The 26191-nt window shown below is 40.4% G+C and overlaps 2 protein-coding genes across 3 annotated transcripts in view; one reads left to right on the forward strand and one right to left on the reverse strand.

The window, feature by feature from the left end:
• Positions 1–6148: 6148 nt before the first annotated feature.
• Positions 6149–26191, reverse strand: part of CARNMT1 (carnosine N-methyltransferase 1) — a 40970-nt gene continuing 20927 nt past the window's right edge. For both annotated transcript variants that reach the window (XM_032427505.1, XM_032427506.1), the window contains exons 4-8: positions 21128–21268; positions 20010–20188; positions 17679–17792; positions 9501–9604; positions 6149–8824 (exon numbers count right to left, since the gene is read on the reverse strand). In XM_032427505.1, coding sequence (XP_032283396.1) covers positions 8723–8824; positions 9501–9604; positions 17679–17792; positions 20010–20188; positions 21128–21268 — 640 coding nt within the window. In that variant the 3' untranslated portion in view covers positions 6149–8722. The remainder of the gene's footprint in view (positions 8825–9500; positions 9605–17678; positions 17793–20009; positions 20189–21127; positions 21269–26191) is intronic.
• Positions 12198–12592, forward strand: LOC116646661 (NADH dehydrogenase [ubiquinone] 1 alpha subcomplex subunit 3-like). The gene has a single exon (XM_032427507.1). The coding sequence runs from the start codon at positions 12259–12261 to the stop codon at positions 12511–12513; it is 255 nt and encodes an 84-aa protein (XP_032283398.1). The 5' UTR covers positions 12198–12258; the 3' UTR covers positions 12514–12592.

Raw genomic sequence — 26191 nt, forward strand, 5'->3', positions numbered from 1 at the left:
AGAATTCCCATTTTCCCTACCATGAACCTAGCACAGACTCACAAGGAACAGTAAGTGGCCTACCCCTGGGGTAGAGGTAGGCGCATGGAGCAAAAATACCTCTGTGGCACAGGCATGCAGACACAGCTGAATGCTGGAGAGAGTACAACAACACTGGGAAAGACCCTCTGGCATCCTGTCCTCAGCACAAGGTAAAAACAAGTTACTGCTAGCAGAGGCTGAAGCCCATGATGCACTGCTGATAAAATGCAAACCCAACTCACCTTCTTGCAAGATTGACTCAGCCTCCCATATCAGCCTACCAGGCATATATTTATACCTAGACATAAATACTGTTTATCTCTGTTTGTTGTTGTTTTTCTACACAAAAGATAGAATTCAATAACATAAGACTCGGGAAAAAAGCAATAGGAGAAAACAAAAATGTCAAGAGATGAAGCAATTAACAGAACTAGACTCAGCAAGTTATTAGGGTTATCAGTCTTTATCAATCAAACTCCTGTAATATATTAAAGGATATGGTGGAAATGGTGAAAAACATGCATTGACGCACAGGGAATTTCAGCAGAGAGTTGGAAATTACAAAGAGAAATGGAAATGCTTGAAATAAAAAGCATAACAGATGAAAATTCTTAACAAGCTCATTATTAGAATGGACACAGATGAGGAAAGATTCAAGGAACTTGAAGATAAGGAAACATAAAGAAGATAAAAATAGTAAAAACTAAAGAAAAACAAAAAAACACCTGAACAGAGCATCCAGGAATTGTGGGACAAGAACAAGCCATCTAATGTACATGCAATAGAAGTCCCAGAAAGAATAGGGCAAAAGGAATAATTGAAGAGATAAGATTTTTCAGAAATAATAACATCAAACACACAGATAGGACAAACAGAATAAATTCCAAAAGCAAACCAAAACACACATGCATAGACACGTCATAGTCAAACTACTGAAAACTGAATGCAGCCAGATTAAAAAGAAACACATTCAGAGAGACAAAAATAAGAATTACAGTACAGTACTCATCTAAACAATGGTGGTCTTTAAAGAATGAAAGTCAACCCAGAATTCTGTATTGAGCAAATCTTTTACAAAATAAAACTTGAGATAAAGGATTTTTCAGACAAAATCTAAGAGAATGCATTGCCAGCAGACCTGCTATGAGAAATGTTGAGGAAAGTTCTTCAGGTGCAAGTATGTTTACCAGATGGAAACTTGGATGCACACAAAGAAATGGAATGTTTTGTCACAAATTACCCCAAAACTCAGTGGTTTACACCAACAAACCTGACCCAATTTCTCAGTCTGTGGGTCAGGAATTCAACATCAGCTCAGCTGGGTAGTTTAGGGTTGCTGACCAGGGTTGCTCATGTGATTGCCGTCAAGATGTTGGCTGGAGCTTCATTGGAAGGCTTGACTAGAGCTGGGGGACCCACTTCCAAGCTCATTCTACACATGTAACTGGAGAAGGCTTTATTTCTTCACCATGTGGAATTCTCCATAGGGTTATTTGAATGTCCGCCTGGCATGTCTTCTTGTCTCCCCTAACCCAAGTGATCTGAGAGAAGAATGGAAGCTACAGTATCTTTTATGACTTGCAAAATTTTTTACATTCTTGGCAATTGTGGGTTACCATTCTCAGTTTGGAATAGCTGGAGTCTCAGATATAAGGGATGTGTGTACTCACAGATTTGGTTTTTCTCATGGCCTTGCATTGGGTGCTCAAGAGAAAGACCTGGAGCAGGTCAGGAGGCTGGAAAGCCTCCTGGCTTACAATATGATACACAGAATAGCTGCTGCTGATGGGGGCTCGTGGAAATCACACATTTCTACCTCTATTCATTAGAAGTGAGTCCCTACGGGCCACACTTTGAGAGGGAGAGGAGTGAGGCTATACCAAAGGGAGGAGTATCACAGAATCTGTGGAGATACTTTTAAAGCACCAACACCAGAAACTATAAAAATGAAGATAAATAAAAAATGTATTTGTTATTTTTATTGCTTCAAAAGAATTCAGTTAAAGCAAAAATAGTAACCATGTATTCTGCGGTTTATTATGCACATTAAAGTAAAATGTGTGACAATAGCATGAATGCGGGAAGAGAGGAATTGGAAATATATTGTAAGAGTGGTAATTCTTACAACTGATACATTCAGTGGTATACTACTTTGAAGGTGGACTGTGACAAGCTAACAATGTATATTGGAAGCCCTAGGGAAACCACCGAAACTTCTTTTTGTAAAGAGTTGTAACTAATAAACCAGTAGTGGAGATGAAATCAAGAAAATAGTCCCAAAATAAGTGAGAAAAGAGGAAAAAAGAAAGAAATGGAGTAAGTAGAAACTAGCAAAATGGTAGGTTTAAATTCACCCATGTCAATAATTAAGATGTAAATGGTTTAAATAGCCAATTACAAGTTATCAAAAAAAAATAATCAGAATGAATAAAAAGGCAAGACCTAGGTACATACTATCAATAAGTAACCCATTTTAGAGATAAATTGGAAAGTTTAAAAGTAGGATCTTTTAATAAGCACTTGCAAAAACTGGCACGCTTCAAACAAGGTCTACAGTTCAGTAACAGTCGTGCCAATGTCCATTTCATGGTTTTGATTACTGTCTTACAGTCACATGAAATGTTATTTTGGGGTGAAAGCTGGGTGAAGGGCACAAAGGAACCCTCTACTTTTGTGCAACTTCTCCTGTCTTCTGGCAATGTGCACGAAACTAATAGGCTAACTTATTCACTCGTCAGCAGGGTTAAGACCAAACCCCAGACTCAACAGTTTTGTTGACAAGTCTGGGATGCTGACAGACTTGGCATTCCAGATTTGGAAGGACAAGATCGCACAGGCCAGTTCAGGAATCTGAGACTTCCTAGGATACAGCAGCAAATGCTCTTGCCTACATGGTTAATATGGCAGGAAAGTAATGAGACCCCTTCTGTCTTGTTAATGATGTTGAACAGCTAGAGGTGGGTTTGAGATGAGTCACCCAAATTTGCTCACTCTTCCTGGCAGGAAGAGACAGGGATGTTACCACTATGGAGCAGCAAGCCCTGCGGTCCCAGCCAGAAGGCCAGAAGGCTGTGGCTGCTAAGGAAAGAGTCCTCAACTGAGATTAATGTCAGCAATGAGGAATCTGCTATTCAATATAGAGCTTTGGGTGACCTGAAAGCAGAAGGCCACTTGGTTGAAGTGAGCGTAGGTGGCCCCTCGAAAGTGTGGAAGAAGCTTTGCCTGTTAGTGTAAAGTCTTGCCACGGCCACACGTGGCTGGCAGTGAAGTTGGGGCTCTGGGTGCCAGGGTGGCCAAAGCTAGAAGCCTGGGGCCGGACAGCACAGTGGCATGTGCACGAGCACAAAGTAAAGGGCCCCGGGGGCTGGGCACTCACTGGATGCTGGGAGCTCACAGGGGAGGAAGCAGCAGTGCTCCGGCATTAACTCTGGGGTCAGAGGTCAATGGAGAAAATCGGGTTTCCCTCCCACCCCTTCCTCCCACTGTCTCCTTGGACTGGCCTCCCCCTGCCTCCCAGCTGGGGGTAACTTGGGTCTCCTGGCAGCTGTGCTGTAGCCCCTGATGCACGTGTTAAACTTCTTGGTCTGTGATCGTGTAGGGGAAAAAGACACTTGAATTCAACCGATAGTTTGGACAGGGCTTGTAGTGGGAAGGAAGGTGTGAAATTGTTAGCACCTCGTCTGAGCCAGGGGGAGCTGAGTTGCGAAGGACTGGAATAGCAGGTGAATACGAGAAGCCAAAACCAAAGTAACAGTCAAACCTCTGATCCCTTCAATAGTATAAGCAAGAGGCTAAACCAGACAAACCATAGGTAGCTCCCTGCTCCCATTTTCTCCCATGGAAGAGCACACCAGTCAGGCGTCAGCTGGGTCTGCACAGACATGGCAGTGGTCTCATTGCTAATGGAAGTCCAGACAGGCTCCTGCAAGCTTGCAGACCTGGGGAGTGGGGTGAAAGAGGAGGAGGGCCTAAGTGGGAAGAGTACTGAGTCAGAGTGTAGAAATGTGTCTTCAAGTTTACCCCTTTCCCTCCTAGAAGCAGGTCTCAGCAGGCACCTGAGGAAGGCCTCTCCCAAAGCCCCTGACAAAGAGGCACTGGCTAGGACTGAAGCTGTGAATAAGAGCCTGAGTTCTGGACTGCAAGTCCCACTAGACTGCAGTGCAGCAAGTCTGGTCCAGGGAGGCCAGCTTTGTTCCATGGACCTGCCAGGTAAAGCCTTTGTAATTACCTATGTTCAGGCCTGGAAAAAAAAAAAAAAAATCACAGTTTTGGGTTTTGTTTTTTTTTACCAAGGAGTCAGACACCTCAAAAATAACCTCTCACTGAGGCCCTTTGGGCCAATTCAATACATGTATCATGGATCTATTATTTACCTGAACTTTTCCTTCCAATTAAGTGTCACATTCAAGGACTTCCTGGGTGGCCCAGCAGAAATAATACTGAACTCCAGGAGAGAGAATCCACAGCTTCAAAGACTCAATGGCTGCCTAAATTCTCACAGGCCATAGCCAGGTACTGTAATAGAATCAACTGCCTGACAATCACCAAAGACACCTTTGTACAAAAGGAGGAGCTTATTAGTGTGCTACTAAGCTTTGAGACTGAATGCCTCTTTGGTTTGACGTTCTCATTTGGAGGTGGGTCAATTTGGACTTGATGACTAACAAGGTGAAAAGGGCAACAAGCCTCCCAAGTCAAAACAAATAGCATATTCAAGCATGTAGCTGGCCTGGCCCTAGCAGCTTTTGGTACTATGATAAAATGGCAGCCATTCCTTTGGGGGTGAACTTTATGCCCCGCTCTGCCACCTAAAGCAAAACCGCTGGTTCGGTGGGGCTCTTGACTCACAGAGACGTTACCTGAACTCCCGGGTCTAGATCCCTGGCTGGCTAAGTTGAAACCCAGTGGGGTGCAATGGGCTGTGGGCGTTCAGCCTCAGCGCCAGCCGGGTAAAACCAGAAGCAGATACGGTCCTTCCTGTCAGTGGCTAGAACTCAAAGCAGTGCTCAAGACTGGCCAGTCCTCCCCTTGACGAAGTTCGATACGTTTTTACTGACTTCTGGATGGCTGCCAATGGCTTGTCTGGTATGCCAGCTGAACACCTATAGGCTGGCGGATTTAAGATACCTCTCTCCGGGCATTAGACTTAATAAACTGCTCAACTTCCGTAACAGTTAAAGAAATGAGTATTACAATTAGATACTTTTTCCTATCATATGGACAAAAATGACAAGTTTAGCAAAATCCAGTATGGGCCAGAGAATGGATGCAAAGCTATTCCAAAACACTGTCAGTGATGTGTAAAATGTTCATCATTCTCAAAGGCAACTTGACTGAAAATGCACATATACCCTGGCTGAATGATTCTATGTATCTATACTGAACAGAAATAATCCAACATGTAAGAGGCAGGTACTAGCATGTTTCTAAAAGTGAGAGCAACCCTCCACGAAGTTTTGCTTGTGCCTCTCTCCCATTACCTACCATTTTATTTCTTTACCATTCCCACCAAACTTTAATATTCAGCAATCTATACATACATACCTGTCATCTTTGAATCTCCCCAGGATTTCACTGAAACGTTTTTTTCACCATAACATTAAAACTAATGTCCTGTGACTAATCTTCATCTTTTTCTATCACTATACAGTGGTCAACAGAGATTGAAATTACATTGTCTACCAGGTGCTTTCACATATAATACTGCACAGAGTAGCACAGGACCTCATATAACCCTTTGAAGTAAGTGATATCAATCCTCTTACAGGATTGTAAGAGTGTGAGGAAACACACTCAGAGCACCTTGCCTGAGATCACAAACAATAGTTCAGGGAAACACACCCAGAGTATCTAAAAGCCAAGTCCAGTGCTTGTGCTACTAATGGCTGGTCCTGGAACTCTTGTACTCGTGTCCTTTATAGGTATTTCTCTATTATTTAACAAAAGCAAAGAGCAAGATTAATTAGTATCAGGCCTAACATACTCAAAGACCAAGTATTCTTAATTACCAACTTTCTAGAAGCATGTAAGAATAAGCTCATCTAAGGATTAAAAAGCATGTGTTCCATTAATTCAAATTCCCACATCTATAGTTACTACTTAGATGGAAACAACCAAGCAAATACTGTTTCGTAGCAATTGGCAGACTTTAATATTCAAGAAAAATTAAGTCCATCATACACATTAAAAATATAGGAAATTTCATGCAGACATGAAGCTTCCAATTCAGCCTTTGTGGCAACTTTTAGAATGAGAATTACATATAAATACAGTACATTTTACAGTTCCCAAACTTCATAATTTTATACTGTGATTTATACAGCTTCTCTATATTTTACATTTCCCATCTTGCTCACTTGATTAAAATACCCTAACCTGCACTGCTTCAGAATATGGGGGGGGGGGGGGGGGGGGGGGGGGGGGAAGCAAGCACAATGACCTATCTCCTCCTGCTTTATGAAAATGAATGAAAACATTTGTATATAGAGCTAATATAAGGAAAAAGAACAAAAATTTTTAAGGCTTGCATACTTTAGTAGCTAGGACTACACATAAGAAATATAAAATTAAATCCTCCAGTGACACTTCTATTACTGATTGATACCACAATTTTCAAGTTTAGAATACATTAACTACAAAAGCAAGGAGAAAAAAAGTGATGCAAATTTGTGTAGAATATTTGAAAAACAGTAGTCATGATATGAGAAATTAAAAACAAATGAAATAACTGATTGCAGAATTAACTAAAACGTAAGCTATAATTTAGAAATATAAGTAACATTGTTAAAGAATAAAACCTGATAGCCAAAATTTTAAGTAATAAAGCCAACTCCCTGCTGTCAACATATTTTTGCCTCTATGAGAAAAACAAGATCATTTGTTCTGATACAAGTAAAAAAGTGAATACCAGTCAGTGAATAAAAGGCCTTTCTACAGTACTCAAAAATAGCATGCATTCCTTTCCTTTCAATGGATTTTTTAAATACTTAGGATCCTTTTAAGCTTTTTTTTTCTTAAACAAAACCAAATTTGGATATTTTCCCCCTACCAATTAATTTAAAATTCATTCATGTGGTAGTTAATGAGAATTCTAATAACCGAACATCTGTCAAGTATGGGAGGGGGGGAGACAAAAAAGAGAAATCGTTTTTGGGTTGTTTTTTTTTTTTTTTTAACTCAAGAGGCTACAGGCTTCCACAATTTAGCAAGTCAAATAACCTTCACAGGGCCCTTTACTGCGTAACAGGACCAAAGGCCACAAGAGCTCCTGACTGTCCACGGAAAAGCTCCTACTAGTAAGATGCCAAACTGCGCAGACTCCCCCAACCTAACTGACAAAAAAGGCCTAAAGATTCACAAGTAAGTTTTCCTATTAGAACATGACATTAATCCTACAGCACGTTATTGAAATTAAGTCTATCTAATTCAAATTGCCACAGAGGTCATTTAATGCCATCATAATCACCTGTGAAAATATCCAACAAGAGTAATTCCTTTTCCCAAGAAAGGTTAAAACATGAAATTAGTCATCTCTGCTTTCCAAGCTACTGGAAACAAAATAAACATAAAAAAAATACAAAGGAAAACACCCTCCAATAGAAAAGATCTGCTAGAGGTAGAAATTTAAAGCAGCAGATACTGTTTTAACTCCAGCTATCAGGGAACAAAATTGGTGTTAATCTGAAATCACATGAACGGCTCCTTCTTACAATATTGAAGACACAGACCATGGGCAGTAATTTATCCCTGAATTTCACATTCAGAATTTCCCCACGGTAATACCATCATGACCGTTTAACTGAAGAAAAAAAAAAAAGTGCTTGCTTTTGTGATCCAGGTAATTTAAAGAAAAGACATTATTGTAAACATTCACTGACAGACTGTATTCACTTCTAGTTTAAAATCATACATTTCAAATGGGAGATTTTATTCTCATTTCCCCATTTTCCGAGCAGTACCTTGAATAAAGGCTTTTGTGCCTCACTTAAGAGTGTTGAGATCTCATACATTTCAGAGTGATTCATGATGAGTATGCTTTCAAATAATGTTCAGTTTAGTGTGCCCAAAAGACAAATTTCTCAGTTACTTGAATGCCTGAATGCATTTTACTGGCCTGTGATCTTATTAAATTCAGCATTTCATAAAAATGAATGGTTGATGCTTCTCTAAGTTCAGCTGAGCTAGAAAAAAAAAAATTTGAATGATAAAAGGACAGACACACATTCTATGTATGGATTGCTTAGGTCCAACACAAACAAAAGTCCCAATTCCAGATGCGAATGTGACAGAGGATCCTCAGACTCTTTTAAAAATAACCTGTGCAATGCACACAAAACAGAGATTTGGGGGACTTCAATACTAGTAGTCATTAATATGGCAGACTGGCAACAGACAGCTTCATGAAGACCACTGGAGATAAAGTTTTTTCTACTGAAAGACAATTCTGGGCTTCAAGGAAAAAGTATACTTGAAGACATTTCCTCCATTTTTACTTCTGTAGTACAAATATGCATGGCATAGTATATTTCTGAAAAAGCGATAGACGTATTAAGAAAATAGACGCTATTTCTAAATTTTGTTAGGAATAAGAAGGCACCACTGATTTGAGGTTGTGTCCTGTCATTGGGATAGTTGATTTTGAGTTGTTTATTTCAGCATTTGCTCTTATCAAACTTTTTTCTGCTGATACCACTTGAGAACGTTACTGTGGTTTACGGACCACAAACAAGACACATTCATAGTAGTATTTCATCATGGAGAGATCATTCACAGTATATGTTGACAAGACAGATTCTTTTTCCACCTGGAATGCAAACAATAATCATAATGATGATGATAACACAGAGTATTTGTGACAGGTGCTATTTTAAACATACTCTGTTTATTAATTCATTTATTACATACAAATACCCCCTTTAAGATTGGCATTATTAGTAATCGCACTTCACAAAGAACAGATTGCTCATGGTCACACCACTAATAAGAGCTGGAGCTCTACGTGACTCTGATATATTGCTTCTCTTCATTTTTAAGAACAAATCTGTTGTTTATTTTTTTTAATGAATGAAATGGTTTTAAATAAACACACAACTAAAACACAAGTCAAAGTATCATAAAACCTTATAATCACATGATAAAAAAGATTGAACACTACAGAAGTACACACCGTGAACAATATCACTGCCCTCCCCCCTTCACCTGCTCTTCCAGACGCTAGTCGGCTTGGTATCTACCCGTCTACCAAGGCCGATATTGTGATAACGGTAAACTGCCATGTACTGAAAGCAGACTGATGACACCAGGGATTATAGTTTTCCATTTACTTACACATTATGCCAAATCCTAATAATTCTAAAAGCTAAGTATTATTTTCACTTTATGGATGAGAAAACAAAGAGATTAAGAGGTAAAGCCAGGAACTCTTAACAGTCCCATTCCTGTCTAAGAGCACTGGAAGTGAAACTTGATTCCATCCTTACCTCCACCTGGAATCCATACTGCAGAACGACATTTTTTATATCTTCATAGCTCAATTCTATGGAAAGTTCATTTGCCAAATTTTCAAAGTGGTACAGCAGAGGACCTACGGTTTAAAGATATTATGAATGTATTAAATATAAACATGCACTAGTTGCTGTGTTAGAACTCCAAGTTGAATTATAAGATAGGTAGTATAAGAAACAAACATAAAAGGGAGAAGAGAACCTTTACATTTGCCAAGGGCATGTGTCCAGACCCGGGAAACTTTGGCCCATTCAAGTGCTGGGCCCACACTCGTGGGGAGGGAGTCCCTCTGGTGCACCAGGGTTGCACTGTGATTCTCCACATATGAGCCTTACACCTGGAACTCTTAAGTCACTGAAGGAGCAACTGGATCAGAGAATGCGAAGTCCCTAAATTCCAAAGGTATACTGTAATTATAATTCTTTAAGTAAATGCACAGCTGCAGCTACAAACTGGTATCATGTGAAAACAGAAGGGTCCTCAAGCTAGCCTAGGTCTAAGAGAGGGTCTGGGGAGGGTGGGAATTTATAGGCAAGGCTTCCCGGAAGGAAGACATGACACCAGAGCTGGCTTTTTGAGGGCACAACTCACATCCCAGCTCCAACACTTACTAATGGTGTGCCTGTGGGCAAGTCACTAGCTCTGCTCCATCTAATATGACTTCAGTGTGAGGTAACACGCAATACACCTGGCAGAGAGAAGGCATTCAGTACATGAGAGCAATCACAGCTTTTTAAAATGACATTCCCCCTCTACTATTCTCTCATTCCACGTATCCAGGGAACTATCATCTGACTCAAACCAGAGTCTCCAATCTTTCAATCGCTCATATTCTGCCCAATTCATCACCAGCCTCATCCAGGCAACACTATCATTCAATAGTTACTTCAGGACTAATCTAAACAATCTTCTCTTTACCTTTCATTGGGTTAACTACAGATCCAGTGCCCATCTCACCACTCCTACCCCTCATACGATGTGCTAATCACAGGAAGTAAGCGTCACAACAGGACGGTTTCTCCTCCCAAAAGGCTCATCACTCTGTGGAACATACTAAGAGTTAAAACATTCTTCTTCCTCTCCTTTTTTACCCTACATAAACCACTAGGAAAAATGACTATGAATATATACGTCAGTACTCTTTTTAGAAGACAACAATGGTTCACCATCAAACTATTCTGCCAAGCTTAACTTCCTGTTAGTTTTATTAGTACTACTAAAAATGACAGTAGCTACCATTTATTGAGCACTGCTGTGTCCTAGACCATCCCGGGGCCTTTGAAGCCTTGTTACAAACATGAAGAGCCTCACAGCAATCTGCCCAGCTCTAAAGTGTATGATGTTCCTGCTCCATTATTTTAAGAGCCTCCAGCATTATTGTCTTCTTATGTCTAAATAAACACTCCAATGATTCTTACACACTATGGTCATATTGTACCTCTACTCATGTTGTGTTCCACCTAGAAGGCTCCAACTCCCCAACTCAACCTTTAGCCATGCTCAAAAACCTTGCTGAAATCAAGTTTAAAAAAAAATTTTTTTTTAAAGATTTTATTTATTTAACAGAGAGACAGGGAACACAAGCAGGGGCAGAGGGACAGGGAGAAGCAGGCTCCCCGCAGAGCAAGGAGCCCGATGCGGGGCTCGATCCCAAGACCCTGAGATCATGACCTGAGCCGAAAGCAGATGCCCAACGACAGCCACCCAGGCGCCCCTGAAATGAAGTTTTAATATAATCCACCCAAGTTTCCAGCCCTATTGCTCACTCTCTTAATATAGCCTACTTTAAAATTCATGTAATGTAGTATGGCATTGCTCACTGATTATTTTTCATGCAATCTGCACTTTTAACCAGATTACAAGCTACATGAGTAAAGGAACACATCTTCAGTTTCTTGTGAGTCCACCGTAATGCCCAGCGTAGCAGTGTACAGTTATGCATCTGTAATTTTACCACCCAAATATAACCATTACAGTTGTATATTTTTTACAGTCTATTACAGATGGTACTTCGACAAATATCTGTGCATATTTTAGCCTTCTACAAGTATAATCAATCTAACATTTCTACATTCCATTCTCTATTAAAAAGAACCAGGGGGGCGCCTGGGTGGCTCAGTCATTAAGCGTCTGCCTTCGGCTCAGGTCATGATCCCAGGGTCCTGGGATTGAGCCCCCCATCAGGCTCCCTGCTCAGCGGGAAGCCTGCTTCTCCCTCTCCCACTCCCCCTGCTTGTGTTCCCTCTCTTGCTGTGTCTCTGTCAAATAAATAAGTAAAATCTTAAAAAAAAAAAAAAAAAAAAAGGGAACCAGGGATCCTTGGGGGGTGGGGGAGAATGGCTGCTCTCAGGGCCTGGCAGAGAGAGTACAAGAGCTTGGAGCACTGGTGGTGCCAGAAAGGAGATGCTCAAATGGGGACAGGGACATGTCAAATGGACAAAGGAGAAGGGGGCCCCATGTGCCAAATCTGGGACAAGTTAATTTAAACCATTTATCTCCTTAAGGTTCTAAAAATTCCAGTTAAGAGACAGATTGTTATATTGGATAACAAAAGGTAACTATGCTGTTTTTAAGACACATCTAAAACAAAGATATAGAAAGGATTTAAGATACAGAAAAAGATACACATTAACTAGAAGAAAGCTTGGGGTAGCTATCTTGAAATGCCCACTTAGAGAAACATGGCTTGCGAGTGCTCTGCGTGCCGCAGCCGTCGCCTCCGCTGCGACCAAGATGGCAGGGAGACTCGCCACCTTCCTCAAGGATGCCTGGGCCAAGGAGCCGGTGCTGGTCCCGTCCTTCACCATCGGGGGCCTCGCTCTAATTCTGCCCACCCTCAGCCCCTTCACCAAATATGCCACCATGATCAACCAGGCCACGCCCTACAACTATCCAGTGCCCCTCCGAGATGATGGGAACATGCCCGACGTGCCCAGCCACCCCCAGGACCCCCAGCACCCAAGCTTGGAGTGGCTGAAGAACTTGTGAGCACCCCTGGTGACATGGAGGAGGCCCCTCCCCTGAGCCAATAAAATGTGAAAAGCGACCCCAGGAAAAAAAAAAAAGAAACATGGCTTGCAATTGTTCAAAACAAAAAAGCCGGCACTCAAACCTCAGCAAAAAGTTTTACGGCTGGGTAGGGAGCTCTCGCGGGTGCAGGTCGTGGGGGGGCGGGGGGCGGTGGTGGTCACCGTCCGCTCATTTTCCAGTCTCCTTCTTTTCTGTCCTACATCTCACCCTCACTCTCTACTAGGTCATGTCTTCATAAATTGTATTCTTTCCCATTCACTTTTTCCAGTAAATTAAACTTCTGGTCTTTGCCTGAGCATGGAGTAGGCATCTTGGTTACTTGGTTACATAGGGGTCAAGATCTTCACTTCCGTTTTTCCCCATACAGTCACTCATATTCCAGAATTACTCCAGGTCCTCCATACAGCCAGTCGTTTTCCAGGGTTACTGCAGGTCAGCCGGCTCTGTTCACACTGGGTTTTTTGCAAAACTTACCCAGCTACCCCATCTGAAAAAATGTTACATTTTGTTGTCTCCTGATGACCTCCCTGCCATTCTCTGACATTATTTTAGACCCTTTTTATATTTTTACAACCAACGTAACAAGGTCTCAGTGTGTAAAGGAGACAATGTGTCTGTTATCTACCTTTTACAGGAAACCTCTCATGTTTCAAAAAATATCCAGCTTTAGAATGCTTGAAAACTTGTTAGGACTCATTACACTTTATAAAGCTCTCCTTTGGTACTCGTGAGATGATAGAAAATATACACACTGGTCTCTGGCACCGGGCTCCTGAAACCCTTGTAATTTCCTAAGTGATAAGAACACTAGGCGCATCTTTTGTTCAAATATTAGGTCCCTGCCACGGGGCTCCTGGACGGCTACTGGATGAGGCCTAGTCACCAAAAAGACCAAGCCATGATTAGAAGCTTGGATTTTCAGCCCTGCCCCACTATTCTCTTAAGAAAGGGAGAAGGGCTTAAAAATGGAATGACTGATCATGCCTACATGATGAAGCCTCCATAAAATCCCCAAAGCACGGAGTTCAGAGAGCTACTGGGATGAACATGTGGAGGTGCTGGGAGAGTGGCAACACCAGGAGAGCATGGAAGCTCCACACCCCTTCCCAGATCCTCTGCCATACGCATCTCTTCCATCTGGATGTTCACCTGGATCCTTCATATCCTTTAATAAAATGGTCAACCTATGTGTTTCCCTAAGTTCCATGAGCCACTGTAGCAATCAAACCCAAAGAGGGGGTTGTTGGAACCTCCAATCTGCAGCCTATAGATCTACAGTTGGTCAGAAGCACGGGTGACAGTTTGTGACTAGCGTCTGAAGTTGTGGGAGTGAAGGGAGAGGGTCCTGTGAGACTGAACCCTTCACCTGTGGTATCTCACAGTATCTCCAGGTAGACAGTATCAGGAGTTAAAGTGTAGGGCACCCAGCTGGTATCACAGAGAATTGCTTGTTGTACAGGAAAAAACCCCCATTTGGTGACTAGACGACGTGTCAGACGTCTGAGTGTTTTATTATATGAGGAATAAAGGAGACACACAGGGAAGAACTGGGTTTTTCCCCACATAGGAAGGAAAAAACTGCGGGTCTTTCTTTTTAGTGCTTTAACCTGTTTATTCTTCCAGATGAAGTTAGATTCCGTCTGCTAACTGCCTGCCCTCCACCACTGGACTATAAACGCATCAGTGCATGCATATGCACACCCACACACAGGTTGTACAATAAATTACACATACAGGGGGTTAAGGGTCACCACGAAAAACTGAAGGACAGGATGCACAGGCACTTTTCTACATTTTGCTAAATCATAGCCTTTCCCAAAGGACACAGGCAAACGGTTCTCTCAAAAAGCTCACTCTCACTAGCTTTCCCTAATCTGAGGAATATTAGAATACTTCAGATCCCCCTTAAAGAGGTTTTTAAATTAACAATATTCCCACTTGTGATTTCATAGAATGTAGACAATATCTTCACTGTAATTTAACTTCCAATGTAGCTTTTCAGTATTCCATTATGGCTAGCAGGGACCGTTCTCATTCTCTATGAATATAGTGACATTACGGTCTTGTGTCAGCATGGTTAGGGTGAAATCGTCCCCCAGGGGCTGATGCACTCTCAGTTTACAGATAAAATTATCTTTCCAGGTCCATCTGACTGACGCCAAAACCATGGGAATGTTACGAATTTACTAAAAGAAATGCCACTTTGTCCTGTCTCCTGGCAGCCAGTCTTCTGTGGCATCTTAACATTACTCTGCTTCCACCTTCAAGTTTTGAGACAATACGCTCATGCACAGAAGTTAATGAAGTTGTCAGGCTCTGCAGGAGGTGAGAGCGAGCATTAGCTTCCAGCCCTCACTGAGCTCAGAGACTACTAGAGAAAACAAAAACACATGGGTGGCAACACCATGTTGTGTTAAATGCTCACGGATTCTGCGAGAATATAAAAGAGGAATACAACAAACATTATTCCAGCCTGAAAGGATCACCTCAGCTGAGTGTTAAGAGCACCCAGGAAAAAGCCAACATGAGAACAGAGGGAAAAGAGAAAGGGCATCTGCAGTCAGGGCTGGGGCAGTGACAAAACAGAAATAATGAAGCTAAGACACAAAGATCACAAAGGGCACTAGGCCCAACCCTGAAGAGTTTCGGGTATCTAGAAAGCTAGAATTTTATGTAGGGAGCGTGACAGGAATAGATTCACGTGTTAGGAGGATCATCCTGGTGGTAACATACGGAGGACTAAAAGAGGCACAGAGGGTTGGAGACAACTTGAAGGTGGGGCTACCCCAATGGAACGGTTGCAGTAATCCGGGCAAGCAGTGATGAGGGCCTGAACTAAGGAACTAGCATGAGGTTGGAACAATGGTTCTCAGCTGGGTTGATTTTGCGTTTCCGTCATCACAACTGGGGTGGTCCTGCCGCAATCGAATAAGCAGAAGCCAGGAATGCTGCTCACCATTCCACAGTGAGCAGGACCACCCTCCTTCTCCACACCCTCCACATGAAGAACAATCCAGCCCCATATGTCAACGGTGCCACTGCTGAGAAACCCTGGGACAGAAGGAAATTCAAGACCTACGGAGAAGCTTTAGGGGACATGCCTTGTGGACTGACTGCGTGCAGAAGGTGAGGAAGAAGAGGGGTAAAGGAGGACGCACAGGTTTCTGGCTGGGGGAATCTGCGTCAACGATGGATCAGAAAAGACAAGGGGTTTTCCTGGATTTTGAAGTATCCAAGTTGGTACATAGTGGCTTGGACCATAACAGATAGCTGGACCAGAGATACAGAATGGGAAATGAAAGAACAGGAGGAGCCGCGATAGGAATGACATGGAGTAAAGGATGTGCACATGGCACGAAGAGTAAGAACACTCTCCTGAACAGATACCCAGAGCGCACCAGTCTAAGAGAATCACCATTTTTTAAATTCTTCAGCTTATACATGTAAAGAATTTTACTTGGAAAGTACTAACCTTCCAAATAACTATTTTTAAGGACTGTGCTTCTCCATTATTCCAATGCTCAGAATTGTTTTGGAACTCTGTCGTATGAAGAGTAGAAGCTCTCCTAATTGACCTTCCCCCCTAACCCAAGTGCCCTATTACCTCATGCCTGGGACAGATCACAGCGCGGCCCAGCATGTCTGCTCTTATCAAACAGTAGGCTTATGAAGAGCCAATTTTATATGTTCCGGGCAGTTATAATTACTGTTATTACATAACTGAATAAAATATTAATAAACCAAATGAAATAAAAGTTCAAACAGAAAAGTTGTTTCTGTGAAAGTTAACGCTTTGGAAATACATGAAACCTTACCATGACTCAGTAATTGGAGTCAGAAATATTAATCACATAATTAACATGAACTGTTAGGCTCAGGATGAGCCTGCAGAATTATCTGGTTAGGCATTAAAGGGGTTGGATCTGAGCTGTGAGCCTGTCTCTGCCATATATATAAGCTCCGGGACGCCCCTGCTAGTTACTTACAGCGAGATTCAGACTCACCAACTATAAAAATACCATCTCAATATAGGGTTGTTTTGAGATTCAGTAAGGTATTTGCTCACCCACAGCGGTAATGCAGTTGACCCTTGAACATCACAGGTTCGAACTACACAGGTCTGCTGCTACATGTTTTGTTTTGTTGATAAAAATACAGCACAGTACTGTCAATGTATTTTCTCTTCCTTATGATTTTCTTAGTAACATTCCTTTCTCTAGCTTACTTTACTGCAAGAATACAGTATATAATACATGTAGTATATAAAATACACACTAATTGTTTATGTTATCAGTAGGCTTCTGGTCAACAGCAGGTTAATAGTAGTTAGTTTTGGGGAGTCAAAAGTTATACAGATTTTTGATTGTGCAAGGGGTCAGCATCCCTAAGGCCCACACTGTTAAAGGGTCAACTGTATCACATTTCAATCATTCCTTGGGAAATTTTTAAAGAAACTTACTTTAAAGAAGTGACTCCTTTGAAAGAGGACCTAAGGTTTGGGATAACTTTCATATTACGGTTGCATTTTACAGCCACTCTCATCTGTCCCGTGAAATTCTAGAGAGAAGTTTGAAAAGATCTATTTCTCTCTCTAGTCTTAGTCCTAATGGCAAAATCTGCGGTGAAGTCCAATCATTAAAAAAAGGGCACATGATTGGGGCGCCTGGGTGGCTCAGTTGGTTAAGCAACTGCCTTCGGCTCAGGTCATGATCCTGGAGTCCCAGGATCGAGTCCCGCATCCGGCTCCCCGCTCAGCGGGGAGTCTGCTTCACCCTCTCCCCTCTCATGTGCTCGCTCTCTCTCTCATTCTCTCTCTTTCAAATAAATAAATAAATAAATCTTTAAAAAAAAGATTTATTTAAAAAAAAAAAAAGGGCACATGACAGAACCCAACAACAGGACTAGACCGATCCTGAAGGCCACGGACTCCAGCAATGTGTTCTCTCTTGGGGCTTCCACTGCTTTGAGAGGAACTCCACACTAACTGGGATACAGTCTAACGGAAATGATACAACATAACTATCACCTTTGTGAACATTTGGTACCCTAAAGTTACCAAAGAGAGGACAGCTATGAGTACTCAGATTCATGTATAAGATTCTAATAAACACTGAGGAACTTACCTAGATTTATCCAAATTCCACCTGGCTTGAGTATTTTCCATATTGTGTCAATATAATCAATGACATTGTGAGCTGTGTCTATGAAGAAACAGGTAGCAATACAGTCCCAGGTATCTATTCGAGGAAAACCACATTACTACATTCATTATGTTATATTGCCTTTCCTTTTAATTACTTCTACAAATGTTACCTCTTACAGATTATGAATATTTCATTTAACTGGAGGAATACAGAAGCTAAACTCTTCCAATCAACAAGGTAATTAGGGTAACTAAGCAATCATTTATGACATGCTTCACAGTTCATGAAAGTTTTTACTAATAATTTGATAATCACTTTGGAAACCATTTTTGATAGCCTATATAACTAGGTATCTTTACCAAATGGTACTTGTAAGAGTTTTGTTTATGATCTACTCAATGTCTAGCCTTCATTTCAAATTGGTTAAGATGATGTAATTGTCATTTGAATTTTAAACTGTGTTTTAAGCCACTGTTAACCACCAATTCTGGCAAGTTTCAGAAAGGCTGTATGCACTTGTTGCCAAGTGAGAAACAAACGGCATAAAAATACTTAAACCGTTCACCAGTACTTCAGATAATCAGCAGTGGAAAAGGGGAACGAGGCTGTCAGTGCCCCGTCGAGGCCATCGCAGGGCACAATCCAGGGACAGAGGCTGGATTCTACAAATCTCGGTGCCATAAAGGCACTGATTCCCCCGAGGATGACCTTCACCATCTGCTCTCTCAAGCCCTGCTACAGAACAAGGTCAACTGTACTCGCCTAAGTGACTGTTTTCCATTATGTCACCTCTCTTTTGAGAACTTTCTCTCTATCCTATCCCCAGCACTTAACATTTTCCATCTCTCTCTTTCTACCTTTAGAATACAGGTTTTCCCAGTGTCAGAGTTCAGGGGAAAATAAACAAAAACTTGACTAAATCTTGTTACTCCCCGCTCGAGTCCCTCCAATGGCTTCCCACCTCTCTGAGTACAATCCAAGTCAGCCTCACCAAACCCTCCCCAACCTGACCTCCCACCACTGCACCCGCTGCTCACTACACCCCAGCCAAAGTGGCTTCTTGCTCTTCCTTGAGCAGAACAAGCTTCCTCCCCACCCTGAATCGTTCTTCCCTCACCATTGCTTCTGTCTGCAACATTTCCCCCCAAATATCTAATGGTTTGCCTCTTCACTTTTTCAAGGTTCTCTGCTCAACTTTTTTTTTAAAGCTCTGCTTAGAGAGCCTTCCCTGATAACTATAAATAGCAGCCTCTCCCCAGTCACTCTGTATCCCTGTTACCCTGCCTTAGTATTCTTCCTCAGAATTTTAAATTTGTTATTGCCCCTCTCTCCCTATTGGAACACAGATTCCCTGTGACCAGGAACTTTGCTTTGCTCACTGCTCTTTCCCATGCCTAGAACATACCTGGGACTTAGCAGGTGCTCAAATAAATTTGTTGAATGAATGATCTTGCTGACCTCTTAGGATACTATTTTTCTTCTTCCTTTTACTAAAGCTAATCTACTCCCCCCACCCCACCACCCCTCTCTCCATTACCATCTCCCTTTCTCTAATGCTAGCTCAAACTTCAACAGTTTGCCAAGATGAAGTCCCAACTTCATAGCCTGATTTTAAAGGTCTTCTATAATCTGGAACCAACCTACTTTTCTGGCCATATCTCCCATTAAACTACCAAACCAACCTCTCTTTTCCTTCCAGTCAGGCTATCCCACCATCCCTGATTACCTTATTCATTTATATCTTCCTACCTCTGCCTCCCTCTTCCTTTTTTTAGATTTTTATTTATTTATTTGACAGAGAGAGAGAGTGAGCGAGTGTGCACAAGCAGGGGGAACAGCAGAGGGAGAGGGAGAAGCAGGCTCCCAGCTGAGCAGGGAGCCTGATGCAGGACTCGACCCCAGGACCCTGGGATAATGACCTGAGTTAAAGGCAGACACTTAACTGACTGAGCCACCCAGGCGCTCCTGCCTCCCTATTCTTGAAGTCACAGCCTTCTCTCTACAAAGATCTCCTTTCCCACACTATAATCTTTTACCTTTATTGTATTCATTATTCATGAACTTTTTTCACACGTGTCTTATATTAATAGACCCAACAGATTCTATATTTCTTAATGGTGGGATCTTATACTTCTTTATATTTCCCATCATTCCCTTATAGAGGACTTTGAAAATATCCTAACTTGCCACTGAAGTATATCTTATATTCTGCTATCAAAATGAATGACCAATACTTTGGCTTAGTATAAAATTAGCTCATTAAATTTAGAATAAAGAACAAGAACTTTTAAATGCTTGTGTTGGACTTACTGCATTCTGAGTAGATCTCCTGAAAATCTCCTGCTGTCATAGAAAAATTAGAACCAGGAGGAAGACTGTGGGGATCAACATCAGGGAAGAAGATGGGTCGAATCTGATCAGCTGACCTCCGGTTATTGCTAAACTGATGGATCCAGGGATAAAGCTTATATTTATTAATTTCAGAACATCTGCAAAATATGAGCACAAAATTCAGTGTTAACTAAAAATTTTACCAAGAAAATCTACTTTAAATACTAAAATATAATCTGAAGATTTACTTATATAATTCATTAATACTTAAGGTGTTACCACTACATCCCAACCAATTATCTGAAAATGCACATATACACATATGTAGATGAGTAACCAATCATGAATTAAAAGACAGGAAAAAAATTAAAGTAAATTCAGAGATATAAATGTGTTGTTCATTCACATTTTAAAAAATGTATTTCCAAACTTCCAAACTTCAAACTGAAAAACAGACCAACTCTTTTCTCAAAAAAGTGGTATGGGTTTTGTTTGCTACCCAGCTATTCTCATTCTCTCCGTTTTACCTTCTCACCATACTGGACAACACATTATTTAAACAAGGCAGCTAGTTATTTTTTCCAATGCACCTCTTCTGGCTTTAAAAATAACAACTCTTTTCCACTATTTTCTAAAAGAGGCCACAGAAATTCTGAGAGATGTTTCCAACTCAATCATATGAGCATACTTGGCCATTTTATAAGAATTTGATTAAGGGGAAAAGTTATGATTGCTACACTGCACTTATTCCACTGAAGAAACAAAGGGGTGAAGAAGTTCAAGGAACAATGAGAAAATACTCCTTCCTGGATCATCCAAAGTCTTGAAATTCTGCACAGGGAGCATTTCAGTTTCATGGGATGTCCCATCATTTTCTAAAAAGTCACTTATCCATCCTGTTTCAACATTCTGTTAACCAAGAACTAATTAAAAGTGGTAATTTGTATAAGCAACTTGATTTTAATATAAGAAACACTTATGATTACATATCATAATTAAACACTCTGTATTTATCTTCAAATTCAGAATTGTTCAAAATAGGTAAGTCAATCTGATTCTGAGAAATTACTATTTCCAGCAAAAAGTAAATTAAATACCTGTTGAGTACAAAGTTGGAAGAAAAGAGCATAAAAAAACTCCATTCATTTCCTTGACAAGCATAACCTAGCATAGCTATTTCCCAGGCCAGTCTTCCTAGTCCAGCACCAGGTACCAGAATATTTACTTTAGAAGGATCCCTGAAATGAAATAAGGCAATTATGTCCAACCCCTCAAAGAAAAAAAAGAAAAGGCAAAATCCACATTAACAACTAAAAACTTAGATATTCAGTAAGAATAAGCTCACTCAAAATTGACTTTTTAAAATTGAGAAATACTTCTAAATATAAATGAAAAATAAGGGCATGAGGAATTATCATATGTTCAAATATCAGATGAGGGTTTTATGCCCTAAATACTTTTCAGGAAAAAAAGGAGTCGCCTTATATCTAAAGACTTAGAAGACACTCATACCCCCATAGTAGCTGTCACTTGAACAACTATCTCAAGAAGACAAATTATCCCAAAGGGATCCCAACACACACAAAGATTGAACAAAATCATTTTATCATCAGACACTGAAACAAAACATTATTTCTAAATTCTGTAACTAATACAATAGTTTGTGTGACTAAATAGATGAAATATATGTAGATTTTTAATGTGTTAGTTATATCTTTAAGATCCTATATATTTTAGCTGGCAAAAGAATTTGGAGGGAGGGTATTCTCATGCGGAAAATGAGGAATTGCCTTCTAACTGAGCATAATTAATTGCAAGTACATCACACCAAATCACAGACTGACAACCCAACTGCTCTTCACTTATTGGCATCACACTACAGAAACAAATTCTCTTCACTCTAAGATCCACCATCCACTTTCAAATGGCTAAAGAGCCTTAGCAAAGCAAGGGACTTTCTCAGGAATTCCAGCCAATCAATATAACCCTAAGGAAACCAAAATGGTATTCTTATAGAAAACCAAAGGCAAATGTATATAATCAGCTGTCATCATATCAATTACAAAGAATTTCACTATTATCTGCATTCTCCAAATTTAGTTCATAAATCATAACCAACTTCCAAATCTACCCCGTGGATAATTCTCTTTTTTTTAAATCTTTATACTACATGGTCTTTAAATTTGGTGTGCTCCAAACAGCAACTAGGGGCCCATATGGTAACCGCTGCCCTTTCCCACTCTGAAATCAAGAAGAAACAAACAGAACTACAGGGCTTTTGGAAATTCAGTCTACAAATATAGTAACATGGCAATTTTGGCCCAGGTCATCCAGTATTAAATATATATGTATTTGTATAAAAACCTTAACAAAGTCTACTTAATTTCACTGTTGAATTTTATATATACAATAAGACATAAACCAAAATTTGTTAAAAATGACTTCTGACGGGGCGCCTGGGTGGCTCAGTCGTTTAAGGGTCTGCCTTCGGCTCAGGTCATGATCCCAGGGTCCTGGGATCGAGCCCCACGTCGGGCTCCCTGCTCGGCGGGAAGCCTGCTTCTCCCTCTCCCACTCCCCCTGCTTGTGTTCCTGCTCTCGCTCTCTCTCTGCCAAATAAATAAATAAAATCTTTAAAAAAAAAAAATGACTTCTGACAAACAGGCTTATTAGGATTAGGAGACATCCTTTAATACTTGGTATGAGCAAACTGATGCCAAGCTGCCATTTAAAATGCTTTCTTCTCATTTCAGGTCACACACACGTTTGTGTGTGAACACTTTAATTTTTAATTGATTTAATTAAATTTCTAATGAAAAGAATGGGTAACATCCTCCCATGTGGTTTAGACCTACCTGTATCAGTTATCTAACAAGCATATAAAGTATATATGTATTTTTAGTATGAGAATTTGAAAAGCTACTGGCCGCACTCTATGCTACCCTTTGTATGACGGACCTACCAATGTGGCACCCGGGCCTCTCTCTCATCTTCCACTCCCTATCAGACCCACCCAAACCCGTACTCTCCCAGAATTACCTCTTTTCTTTTCTCAGTTCCCATTTGCCCAATCAAAACACGCATTTTTACCAAGTGGCTGTTCTCACCTTAGATTTAAAAAAAAAAAAAAAAGGCAAAGTAATGCAACAAAAGTAAATGGATTTAGAAGTAAATTCAGAGTATTTAAATCATTACAAAAATAATCACTAATAACGTCTGGATGGCTGATAAGCTGAGTAAAAAACTACCAAGAAGAAATTAGAAATCATGCTAATCCTAAGGCAAAGTTGTGTTAATAATGGTACTGACAATTTTTTTTGTCAACTTATGCAAAGTTAACTTTATGACTGGTACTACCAAATTCTCCGTACCCAAACAGGCCGACAGAACTCTCTACCCCCACCTTGTGGCAGAAAGTGCTGTATAAAACTGCTATTAAAAGGCTGTCATCAAGCCGAGGAATGCAGGTTTATCAAGGCCCTTGACTAAGAGTTAGCAAAGATTATGATAGATCTATCAATTATCTATATTATGACAAAAGGATTTCTGTGGGCATAGAAAAGGAGACACATTAAAACAAATGCCCAGAATTGGAAAAAAAAAAAAAAAAAAAAAGGAAAAAAATCAAGCAATGAATGAGGGAGATGGAGAGAATTTTTCCCTAAGTTTTTGTTCTTAGATTTTTTTTTCATTGGGTCATTATATGAGGGACATTAACAGCATAATGGAAAGTCCCTCTAATTATGTGTATAAAAATAAAGCATTTTAATAGGCAGTTCCTGCTATGACTGCATGTTAACTCTAGGGCATTTCTATGAAGGTATTTCTGTGGAAAATAAGGGAAATAAAGTCTACATATAGACCTTTAGTGTGATGTGACTTTAAGCTTGGCTAAAACTTAGAAAACCAGGAATAGAGGCATGTAATATCTGGCTCAGTACTCAAATGGTGCCGCTGGAGATTCTTAGCAAAAAGAAGTAAGCAGACAAGTTTACCTAGTTATTAAGGTCCAACTACGGACAAGCAGTATATTTACTACAAATATGACACCCCTGATAACAGCGGGGAAAGTTTCAACAGTTCATTCCAGACAAGCAGGAAGAAAGAGAGTATACCTATACGGATCGAATGTGGGGCTCCTGTGTATCTAAACAGGCCGTGGCCCACGCGTACCACGTTCTGTGCTCCAACAATTACCAGCAGTGAATGTGGTTCCTGAGAGAGGTTTCCTTCATTGGACACAGAATGGTTTTTGCGTTGCAGCTGCAGATTAGCAAGTCCCAACACACAAAATACCTTCTCTTGAGTCAACATGCTGACACTTAGCTGACCCCTGGCGGTTAGGGGTGTGCACACTTCCAAGCACTCGAAGTGTTCGATTCTGTCTGAATCCCAGCAGTTCTCTGCTCAGTACAATAAAAGCCACTGACCACCTGTGGCTACTGAACACTTAAAATGTGGCTAGTCCGATGTGATGCGAGTGCAAAACAGATGCTGGATTTCAGTATAAAAAAGGAATGTAAAATAGCTCATTAATAATCTCACATACTGATTGTATGCTGAAATAAACTGAATTATTAAAGTATATTATTAATTTCACCTGTGGCTTTTTATGTGGCTATGAGAAAATTTAAAATAACATATATGGCTTGCATTATATTTCCATTGACCAGTGCTTGATCCACACAGAGAAATAGTAAAAACACAATTTTGAGCAAAAGCCAATTGTGAAATGACACCACAAGCCGTTCTATGAGCTTTTACAATATAAACAATAAAATGTTTTGTTTAAAGGTATATAAATATGTAGTTATTGTAGGAAGGTAAGATCAGAGTAACAACTTCATATTAGTTGTTACCTCTGGAAAGAGAATATACTGAGCTTTTCAGGGCATGGTTTCAACTGTATCTGCAATGTTTCTTTTAAAAAATATATAAAAAAACCCACACAAACAAAACAAAACCCTGAATAAAGTAAGTATGGCAAAATTTCAAGGTTTAACAGAGCTAGGTGTTGAAATATTTTGTATTCAAAGTAGAAAATGGGGGGTGGCTGGGTGGCTCAGTCTATTAAGCATCTGCCTTCGGCTCAGGTCGTGATCCTAGGATCCTGGGATCGAGCCCCATGTTGGGCTCCCTGCTCAGCGGGAGGCCTGCTTCTCCCTCTCCCTCTGCCCCTTTCCCTGCTTGTGCATTCTTTCTCTCAAATAAATAAATAAAATCTTAAAAAAACCCAACTACAACTGGGTTAGAAATCCCTTTAGTGTCTAGCCCCTTCAAAAATATCCCAGTTCACCTCTTCATCCGCTCTCAACAAAGAACTCCCATGTATCAAATAACTTCTCACCAATTCTAGAAAACACTTTCTCACCTTAATCTTTAGAGCTCCTATACACCCACAGAAACTCAGTTTAAATTATCACATTATCTATGAAGTCTTTCCCAAATATCCCAGGCATGGGGATTGAATTCACCTCTCAGTAATTTCAGCACTTCATATCTCTGTTATAGTTTATATACCAAGTTTTTTTATGACCCACAGGCCAGTCACCTGTTTTTGTAAATAAGGTTTTACTGGAACATAGTCATGCACATAGACAAACTGTCTACGGCTGCGTCCCACAACAACAGAGTCGTACCCAATGACTACACTGCCTGAATAGCCTAAAATATTTACTGGCTGGCCCTTTAAGAAAAAGTTGGCCATCTCTGATCAAATGCATCTTGAACGTCTTTCCTATTTGTACACAGAGCTTCCTTAATCTGTTATGACTAAATAAATATTCCACTGCATGACTGTACCATAACGTATCAAAATCCACTAATTAAGGACATTTAGATTTTTTCCCAAGCTTTTGTTATTATAACGTTAAAACTAATATCCTTGGCATAAGTGATCTTCCACATGCAGGAATCTGTAGAAAACTTCCCCAAAATTGAATTCCAAGAGTCAAAAGATATGAATTTAAATTCTGTTAGATATTACCAATCTTTTGCCCTCCAAAAGATTTTACTGATTTATTCTTCCTTCAGCAAGCTATGTTTCCTCATACCTTTAGTAAGTTATTTAAGTTTTTAAACTGTGCAATGTAACAGGTGAAAAAATGGCATCTTAGCTTGGTTTTCACATTTGCATATTCTTATGAGATTGAGGATCTTGT

The sequence above is a fragment of the Phoca vitulina genome, unplaced genomic scaffold (assembly GCF_004348235.1).
Source record: "Phoca vitulina isolate PV1807 unplaced genomic scaffold, GSC_HSeal_1.0 scaffold37, whole genome shotgun sequence".
NCBI classification, from domain to species: Eukaryota; Metazoa; Chordata; class Mammalia; order Carnivora; family Phocidae; genus Phoca; species Phoca vitulina.